Source organism: Terrapene carolina, unplaced genomic scaffold, assembly GCF_002925995.2.
Source record: "Terrapene carolina triunguis isolate 2854851 unplaced genomic scaffold, T_m_triunguis-2.0 Scaffold231, whole genome shotgun sequence".
Lineage (NCBI taxonomy): Eukaryota > Metazoa > Chordata > Testudines > Emydidae > Terrapene > Terrapene triunguis.
In genome coordinates this window covers 3,059,890-3,070,637 of record NW_020664582.1, presented here as the reverse complement: position 1 = coordinate 3,070,637, position 10,748 = coordinate 3,059,890, and the positions used below count along the sequence as shown (strand labels likewise).

General features: G+C 44.3%; 1 protein-coding gene across 2 annotated transcripts in view; it reads right to left on the bottom strand.

Annotated features, from left to right (window-relative positions):
* Positions 1-935, bottom strand: part of RABEP1 (rabaptin, RAB GTPase binding effector protein 1) — a 73,898-nt gene extending 72,963 nt beyond the window's left edge. For both annotated transcript variants that reach the window (XM_024207660.2, XM_024207661.2), the window contains exon 1: positions 773-935. In XM_024207660.2, coding sequence (XP_024063428.1) covers positions 773-806 — 34 coding nt within the window. In that variant the 5' untranslated portion in view covers positions 807-935. The remainder of the gene's footprint in view (positions 1-772) is intronic.
* Positions 936-10,748: the final 9,813 nt, after the last annotated feature.

Sequence of the window (10,748 nt, the reverse complement as noted above, 5' to 3'; positions counted from 1 at the left end):
CAGGACCGGTCACTCCCCATCCCAGGGAAATGCCCCACACACAAACTAGCCTGTCACCCCCTCTCCCCCCGCACTAGCATCTCCCCAGGACCGGTCACTCCTCATCCCAGGGAAATGCCCCCCGCCCCACCCCTGCACTAGCCTGTCACTCCCCCTCCCCTGCACTAGCATCTCCCCAGGGCCTGTCATTCCCCACCCCCCATGCCAAGTAAATGCCCCCTCCCCTGCACTAGCATCTCCCTGGGACCTGTCACCCCCCATCTGGGAAATGCCCCCCCCCGCACTAGCCTGTCACTCCCCTCGCCCCCAGCATCTCCCCGGGGCCTATCACTCCCCCTCCCGTGCACTAACATCTCCCTAGGACCTGTCACCCCCAATCCCAGGAAACGCCCTCCCCTCCCCTGCACTAGCATCTCCCTGGGATCTGTCACCCCCCATCCCGGGAAATGCCCCCCCTGCACTAGCCTGTCACCCCCCCTCCTCCCCTGCACTAGCATCTCCCTAGGACCTGTCACCCCCAATCCTGGGAAATGCCCCCTCCCCTGCACTAGCATCTCCCCTGGGCCTGTCACCCCCAATCCCGGGAAACGCCCCCCCCCCTCCCATCTCCCCAGGGCCTGTCACTCGAGCCCTGACACACACCCCCGCTGCTCGGCCCCGGCCCCCACTCTCCACGCCCCCTTGGCCGGTGCGGCTCCCCAGGCGAGCCCGGGGCTCCACAGGCCGCGCCCGCCCCGCCTCGGGAGCGCGGCCGGCCGAGAGGTTCCTTTACCGTCTGCGCGCGGCGCAGCCCCGGGCTGGGCCATGGCTCCGCCGGCGTCCCCCGCTCCCCTCAGGCAGCGGCGCTGGGGCTGAAACCGCTACGCCAGGAGCCGCTGCGAAAGACGGGAGCTGCCGGGCTGGGCCTCCGCCTCCTCCGCCTCATCCTGACAGCGGGCAGGGGGCGGGCGGAGCGGCGCGCAGGCGCCGGGAGCTGACCCGGGAGACCACGGGACCCGCGCGGGGCTGGGCCGGGCCGGGGCGGCGGGCCGAGGCCGAGTAGAGGGGAGAGAGGGAGGGGGTACGTGCCCCCCGGGATCAAGTGGAGGAAGGGAACCTGGGGAAGAACGAAAGCAGGAAGGGGAGATGGGGCAGCTGCTGGAGTGGAGCTGAGACCATCAGGCTGTGGGGCCCTTGCCTAATTCTGTGACCATCAGTAATAGTCTGGGGTCCCAGCTCCTGGCCTGTGGCCTCACCTGATGGGCCGCAGGTGAGGAAGCCCCTCCAATGAGCCCATTCCACAGCATCCTACGCTTGGCCCCATTCTCCTGCAGTATCAGGTGTTGGGTTACTTCAAGGAGACGCCAGGATTTGATAGACCGATGGCCTGATCCTGTGCCCTGTACTTCACCTGCCAAATTTCCACTAGCTTTTGCCTTTGTCATTCATTTGTTATGTAGGATTCTCAACAAAATTAAAATAAACCCAAACATTTAAACATGTACTAATATAAAATTTGACCTATTCGTTCTGGTATCACTAGGGAATCAAGTGTCTGGGATTTATTTGAAATCCAAAATGGAGTCACCATATAAATCCCCCGTTTCAGAGTAGCAGCCGTGTTAGTCTGTATCCGCAAAAAGAACAGGAGTACTTGTGGCACCTTAGAGACTAACAAATTTATTATTTATTATAAATCCCCGTTACTCCTTTAAAACTTGCCCTAGACACCCAGGGCCAAATTACTGCTAGCATAAGTGGGCACAACTCAAAAGGGTTCTGGCAAAAGGTTTGCCTTTACTAATACATTAGACTTCATTGCAGTCCCATCAATTACACCCTTGCTGAATTTGGCCTAAATACTTGATGCATCGACTTTGGCAAGCCATGTCCTGCCAATAAAGTGACCGAAAAATTAATTGAATTTCAAAATCCTAAAGAGTAGGAACACCCACATAGATCCCACAGCTGTGGACTGAGGACACGGGGAAGACACTGAGGGGGAAACCATATGAAGGTCCTGAACTGCAGACAAAGGTGAATAGTGCAGCATACTGTATTCAGCGAATTATGGAAACCACAAAAAATATGTAGAGGAGGAGAAAGAAAACACATTCTAAATGCTAGGAAGTTATTTTAAAAGACTATTTTGATCAAACAGAACAAAGTAACCTATTCTATAGTATGACACAAGGTCTGGTGCTCAGAGGACATGGATTGGGACTATGTAACTTCATTTATTTTCTGCATCTGCACATTAAAATATTTTAGACTATACACTGCCGAGAGTGGGTTATTCCACATATATGTATACTGGCCACTAATCCAGCTTCATAAACAGATGTGAAAATATACCTACTGAAACCACCCATCCCTTTGGCAACCTACTCCTTCCTCACCTTTAGCAACTCTTTCTTCCCACAGGAGGTTTTGTCCCAGAATGCTTTCTGCCCTTCCTCTCCCATTTGACCCTGAGCGCCTTTCACCTTACCTCATTGAAGGCAGGAGAATGCAGCCTGCACAAATAGAGCCATATTTTCAAAATTGCTCAGCTGTTGTTTAGGCACCTAAATAAAAGGCCAGATTTTACAAGTATTCAACACAGTGAGCACTGAGTTCTTTTGACAATCTGGACTTGATTGTGGGTGCTGAGCACTTGAAAATTTGGTCTCACATATCTCAAGGTAGGCACCCAAAAATGGCATAATTCCCATTGACTTTATTGGTGTAGGCTCAGACTCTTAAGGAATCACTCACTGCTGCAAACAGAAATTCAGATGATCTCCAGCTTGTATCCTTATTTATCTGCAGGTGCTTAATAAGGGATGAGTGTAAACCCTCCCTCCCTCCAACCATCCAGATCATCAAAACAGCTAGTGGGTCTTCTGACATTCCAAAAATCTACATCAAAGCTCAAAAACAATGCTTGTATATTAAAGGGTTTAATACTGTAGCTGGGAGAAGAGGAAGGGCTGAAACTTTGTTTTTCGTGTTCTCCTATCTAGAGCTTGACTAACTTTATAAGTAAGTTTCATACTTGAGCTTTGTTGTCTGCTTTTGGAGGGTGATAGGACCTGTCAGATGTAAAGATTTACACAGTATATAATAGCAATGTCTTGGAATTTAGAACAATCGGATCACTCCCCCTGTTCCTTCCCAAATGTCCCATTTAATTATGATAATTTGCAGTTCTATTGCACTGAGAATCTCAAAGGGTTTTACAAACATGAATCGGCTAAGTCTTACAAGAGCTCTGTGAGGTAGGTAAATATTAATAGCAGGATGAAGATATGAAAACAGGCCCAGAGTGATTCAGTGGCAGAACCAGGAGTAGAGCTCGAGTCCTGAGGCCCAATCCTACACTTTTAGTTCTAGACAACACTACCAATATTAATGAACCAATCAGATTGCTGCAGGAGGTCATTGACTATTTCCACCACTCAAGAAGATAAGATGAAGGTTCCCACAGAATTAATCACTGTCTGGCAGATTTTCATGGCAGAAACTGCAGTTTTGCCAAACCTGTTTAGCTTCAGAGCCTAACATTGATATTTCAGCATCCATAGAACATGCAGTAGACAGGATAAATGAAGACATGGTTGACTTGAAAAAGTGCACTCTGTAAATTAGTACAGATTAGAGATAAGGCTAACACCTCAGACCCTCCCTGCCTGAAATTTGAACTAACCAAAAATATTAGTTTGCAGCTATTGGTGAAACAATAGTGACATCCAGTGACTAGCTAAGCTAAACCAAAGTGTGTAGTCCCTGTGGATGTCTACAGGCAAGGCTCAGATTGGAGGGAAGGAAGGAAAGGAGTTTAGAAAAGTCATTCACACAGCTATGTCTCTCAGGGGTGTGAAAAATCCGCACCCCTGAGCAATGCAGTTAAGCCGACCTACCTCTCAGTGTAGACAGTGCTAGGTTGATGGAAGAATTCTTCCATCAACCTAGCTATCACCTCTTGGGGAGGTGGATTATCTACATGTAGATAGTGTCTATACTGCAGTGCTGCAACTGTGCCACTGTAGCATTTTCAGTGTAGACAAGCTCTAAGACAGAGAAGTGGGATTTTCTTTTGGCTCTATAGAGAAATAAAAGCATAAATAAAAAGCAGAATAATTTTTTAATCTTTTTATTTCTTTATTCTTTGATAGGTACAGGCACCCATCATAGATGTGCTGTGTGCGCAAAACAGAATGACATTTCAAATCACAAACTAGAGTAGTCATCCAGACATACAAGGCGAAGTCCCTAACTGGTTTAAATTAATGTAGCTTCACTGATTTCAATGCAGATAGGCTGATTTATGCCAGCTGAGAATCTAGCCTACACATAGCATCAAAACTCACATCAAAAAGAGCTCCCGAAGCCAGTATTTATTATCATTTAACATTTTTATAGCCGTAGTGCCTATAAGGCACAATCAAGTTGGATTCTATTATGCTAGGCACTGTACAAATATAGAATCAATGACAGTTCCTGCCTCTTTGATAAAAGAACACCCACAGCTTAGTTCATCCCATCTCAGAGAAAGGCTGAGTTACAAGACAGATTTTGCAATCTGCCTGCAGGTTCAACAAACTTGGATTCTGTTGCACCAAGGAGGAAGTAAATTCCAGAGTTGAGGTCCTCCCTTGAGAATGCTGTGCTCCCAGATACCAGGTGAACAAATCCAAAGCGTGTCATCTCATGCATCCCAGATGATTTCATGTGTAACTTGTCAAAGATCCAGGTGACAATCTCTTTCACTGGACTAACCACAAATAAAAGAGACGCTGTCATGTTTTATCTTTACAGATATGAAACAAGGAAAAGACTTATAACCTGAACATATAGGGGACAAGGCATCACGGAGGAGGAGCTATGCATCCTCAACTCGAAATGAAGCCAAAGGGAGCATTCAAAGAAGGCACTCAGCAGCTTAAATTCTGTCAAGTAGCAGTTAATGGAGTTCTCTCATGTCCGGAAGGAGAGGACATGAGAGACTGAGGAAAGGAACAGCACAGAAGTTTGTGCTAGTACCTTAACTGAATATTTCTAGACTTTAGATCTTGGATCTGAACTAGCCAATATTTTACCTTTCAAATGTCAGTTTTTTAACCATAATTCAGAATTTCCTGACTTTCAAACATTTGTTTCCTCAATAACTACAATGTTCTAATAATGTGGTAAATTAATGGTCTATTTACAACATTAGGACTGAATCCTGCAAAAATTTAGTCATCTGAGTAACTTTGCTCATCAAAATTGTTTGGTCATTGAAATTGATTGTGTGAGTAAAGTTACACATATGTGAGTGTTTGCAGGATTGGGGCCTTAACTCTCTCTTCTACACAAAATGTTATTTGGGAATTTAGATTGGTCTAAGCTTTGCCATGCGGGGATTGGTTAAAATTTCCAAATCATCAACTCTTTCCTGCAAAAATGTTAGGAATTCAGTACTGAACAATTACATTACTTGCAACTGTAACTTCTTAGAGAACCCTAGAATATTTTATGTAGTTAAAATCTTTTTCAAGAGCAATTGAAAAATTATGTTATTTCCTCCTTATTGTTTAAAGGGTTCCATGTGGTACAATTCTTTGATTATATGGAAAGTAGATGAAGCCAAAAATGACATTTGGCAGGCAAAAATCTAGGCTGCTTGCATTGGCTCCAAATCTAGATACGCTCATATTTATGATCTCATTTGAAAGCTGTGTATATTAAGATTCTAAAGCTCTTTTAGTTCCCATGGGGTTACTTCATTGGACACTCTGATGTACCATGTATCTAAACAATTTTTCTTGTTGCAAAATAACCACAGAATCAGAAACTCAATATGGGCCCATAACAAAGTACACATTAGTAACATACACTTTTGGCTAATCTTGTACAACAACATTTAGTTAGAATCCTAACTTTAAAGAGACTAAAAAATAACAGTACCCCTCTAATATAGGTATGTATTTATATTCCTCAGTTTAAAGGTTGGGAAACTGAGGCACAGAACAAGGCAAAGTGACCTACTCAGGTTAGGTGTACTGAATTAGACACAGAGTAAGTAACAGAACTTCAGAGTTCCAACTCTGACCATTATATACATTCTCTCATTAAAAAAACGAACGTGATCATTGAGGTTATTGGCAGTGGGTTAAGTTTTGAGGATGCATATACAAGATGGGTATTTTGCAATCAGAGACACTCTGAGTAAATTGGAAGATTTGGTACATATTACATGCAGTAGTATCTTTCAAAACAATAGATCATATTAGCTGAAGTTTCCAGTGCACTCATTTCCCTAGTGTAATTTAGGGTGACCAGATAGCATATGTAAAAATCAGGATGGAGGGGTGGGGGTAATAGGTGCCTATAAAAGAGAAAGCCCCCAATATCGGGACTGTACCTATAAAATCGGGACATCTGGTCACCCTAGTGGATCTTGTTCTGGACCCAATGCTACAGCCCTTGTTCATGTGAACAGTCAATTAATATCAGTGAGATTACTCATGTAAGGATTACAGGATTAAGCCCTTTATTTGTGGCAAATTTTCAGATCTAATCTCCCTATGAGGCACATGCAGATCAGATATCCTGTTAATTCTAGTGCTAACAATGCCCACTTGCCAAGAGGAAGAGGGAGTATTGCAAGCACCATGAAATTTGGTGTCCCAAGTGTGTTGTATTAAACTGTGTAGCCACTAGACTTCCATTTTAAGACTATGAAGGCTTTTGTTTTGGAGGGTTGATAGTTTTTTGTTAATCCATGCAATGATAACTCCCACAACTGACAAGGGATAGCTTAAGGCAGGGGTGGTCAAACCACGGCTCGCAAGCCGCATGTGGCTCTTTTATAATTAAAGTGCAGCTCGCGGAGCCCCCTAGGTTCTCCCCCCCCCATTCTTCACTGAGTGGGGGAAGCTCGGGGTTTCAGCCATGCAGCGGCGTGGAGGGGTTAGGAATTTCTGCCAGTGGGGAGAGGGGGTCTTGGGGCTTCAGCCCTGCAGGAGGTGCCTGCTGGGGCACCGGACTTCAACAGGAGCGGGGCAGAAGCTCCGAGTCTCGGCAGGCACCTCCCACAAGCGCCTTTCCTGAGTGGTTTGTCTACCTACCTCTTTATTTTCCTGGAGTCTGTTCTCTGTGCCTACGTCTCTCAGACACACTCACACAAAATATCTTGTACTTCAATAGCACCTTCCATCTGAGGAAGAGCTTCACAAACATAATTGGACTAAACCCCCCAATACTCCCTGTGAGGCAAGTATTATTTCAGTTTTATAGACTGGGAAACCGAGCCACAGAGAGAGATAAAGTGACTTGCCCAAAGTTACACAGAAAGTCAGTGGCAGAGATGGAAACAGAATCCAGATCTCCTGACTCCCAATCATGTGTTTTTGCCATAAAACCATCTTTCCCCCCTTTGCTTATTTATTACAGCTTCAAATAGCTTCAAACCTCCCTTGAAAAATGCACAACGGCAAACATACGTTGTAAAATTAATACTCGGCTACAAAGTACAAAGATTAAAATGACTCATATTTTATATAACATCAGCGCATGCAGGAAATGTTTAAAACTGGGACACTCTTGACTTTGTGCTACATCCTCCCCAATAAAGCAACACTAAGAATCACTGTTTCTCCATTGACACCAGGAAAGATTTCACATGTTTTAGCCTCTTTCAGATCTCCTCCTCCAGACATATTGCAATCTGTCCTATATTTACATGCAGACTTAATGTCACTCAGCCCATTTATATGCCACCTCCACTGCTCTTGTTACTATGGAGAAGATTGATAAACAACCAGTTAGCAAATAAAATATTTCAGGAGGAATGTGAAAACCACTACCTAGGGAATTTTCACGTACTGCGCAGTGATAACATTTTATTCAGCATTTGTTGTAACTTAGCAGAGCCTCTCTCACTGCGGCATCAGCCACATGCTGTGTAGTCAAAACATGCTCTTCCCACAGGACTTAGAAACTTAGACGTGTAACTGTATCTTACCCTGGTGGAATCAGTATAATTCTCATAGAGGAGAATTCTTACTTTAAAAGTAATTTAGCTGGAGTGGAATGCAAAGAGCACCCTCAAGTGTCTAAGCAGAGTAACTGCAGAAAATATCAGAGGCATGATTTATTGCTACATACTAAGGTGTCTCATTGCATTTCACAGCCAAGATAGCCTATGAAGATGCAAGGAAGATATGTAAGCTACAACACATTGTAGAGATAACACTTGTAGATAAGACAGGGTGGGAGTGAAGAATGACACAGTGACCACATTTCAGTAACAATTACTGAACATTGAGACAATTTGGAGGCGCAGGGAGTAAGGTTAGATTGGTTTTTATGAGACCTCACCAATGCCGAATAGGGGGGAATGATCAAGTCCCTCGATCTGCTGGCAATGCTCCTACTTATACAGCCCAAAATGCCGTTAGCCTTCTTGGCAACAAGGGAACACTGTTGACTCATATCCAGCTTCTTGTCCACAATAACCCCTAGGTCCTTTTCTGCAGAACTGCCTAGCCACTCAGTCCCTAGTCCATAGCAGTGCATGGGATTCTTCTGTCCTAAGTGCAGGACTCTGCACTTGTCCTTGTTGAACCTCATCAGATTTCTTTTGGTCCAACCCTATAATTTGTCTAGATCCCTCTGTATCCTATCCCTACCCTCCAGCGTATCTACCACTCCTCCCAGTTTAGTGTCATCTGTAAACTTGCTGAGGGTGCAATCCATGACAACCTCCAGATCATTAATGAAGATATTGAACAAAACCAACCCTCAAGAAAGGAAAAGAATAGGAAGAAAAGTTTGCACAGAGTTCTGCAATATGTTTATGATTGGGTGAGAAGAAGGAAGTTATGGGAGAACTCAGAATGCATGACATTGAGAAAAGGGCAAAAATCTGCGGAAAGGACCAAAAAAAAAGATGGTGAAATAGGTTTGGGGAGCCTCTGCAGAGAAGTGAACCCAAACGGGTGTCTGAGAGAAGGATACACCTTCCTGTTGCCAACAGATATGCAAAGCGCTGGTAAAATGCTAGTTGGATACAGAACCATAAATGCTTGGTGGATAACCAATGGGGTTATTATTAATCAAAGACAAACAGAGTGTTCCACTTCAGCACAATGTTCAAACTAAAATAGCACAAACGTATTCTGCCTAGAACCAGACATATGATGGGCTGGCATAAATTATAAATGCTGTAATCCAAGACAGCTCTTCTCTTTGTTGTGTTCAGCATTCCCAGGAATGTTTACGCGTGTGTTCCTTCTTATTCTCTTTACAATGGACTTGCAAAGCAGAACGCAGCTCTTTGATTAATGCTAAGGAATGCTGTGCCCTGTGGCTACAGTACCCAGATGTAGTGGTGAGAGCACTGAAAATGTAGGAAACCTTTAATCTCCTGTGGAACTTGGTTAAATTGTCTGAATTGAGCATATAGTCCTTCCTTTTCAGATATATCAGTTATATTAAGTCTGTGGGCCAGACCCTCATTTGTACCACTGCTACGCCGAACACAGCTGAGGTGGGGCAAACGTGGATCTATGCCACACACAGTTTTCCCCAGTCACATCTCCAATGCATCCCCCATTTCAGCAATGGAGAAATAGATAGTACAGTATAGCTATGGTGAGTAAGAGGCAGAACGAACATAGCTTGAGTTCCATACCCAGGCTGGAATCTGTGGCACTGTGTAGCTGAGATCAGGATTTGAGTTTACCCAAGGAAGAGAGATTAGATACTGGCTGTTAGTTGGCAAGATTGCTCATGTAGCACGTACTCAATAAAATAAACTACACAGAACTAGTTATATCTGCTCTAGATGGCAAAGGGCTGAATCAATTCTGCTGATTCAAACCAAGGATTTTAGGTATTTCAAACCTTAGACAAAAAGCACTAAACCAATCCCATCCACGATAAGAATACACATTAGTAGAAAGGGAAACTGTGCCTACAATTTTATATGAGTGATAGGGGAATGATTTTGTAAATGACTTTTTGGGAAACATGCTCTGTGCTGGAGAGGCCATGTTTACCAGTTATACACATTGGCATGGTTGGCAGGATAGATGCAAACCAGGCAGGGGCTTAGAAATTGTTTGGGTTGGAAAAATATATAATCACTTTGAAATCTTTGAGGCTGAATTGAAAAGGCTGGCCTGGGGCATCTCGGAGGCACTCAGCATCAGTATTCAGAGTGGTGGAAGAAAAAGGAATCCATTAAGGCCGAAGGTGCTTGGAGAGGTGCATCCAAAGTCTCATAGAAGAGCTCACTCTGCTGATGGAAGACTTAGGTTCTGAGAGGGAGAATGTGGGTAAGCAGTATTGCTGGAGAAACTGTGTCCAGAAGGTACAGCAGGATCACAAAGAATCAAGACAGCTAAGAAGAAGGATGATCCTGTGGTTAAGGCATTAGCATGGGAATCAGGAAATTTGGGTCAGCTTTTTCAGCATTGACACTGACTTCCTGTGTGACCTTGGGCACGTCACTTAACAAAATATCTGTGCCTCGGTTTCCCCACCCTGTAAACAGAGTGAGTAACATTTCCCTAATTCACAGGGTGTCACTCAAATAAAATGGCAATGAGTTCTGTGGAAAAGCCTATACATACATAAACTCCCTGTGAATCTGGGGAAAGAAGTGGAAAGTAAAGAAAACTTTCAAAATAAATGTATGTTCTCAACATACGGTCTGAACATTTAAATATATACATTGAGGTATTGCAATGATCGGCACAGGAAATGCAAGAGGGAAGTTCCTTGACTACAGTGAAGTA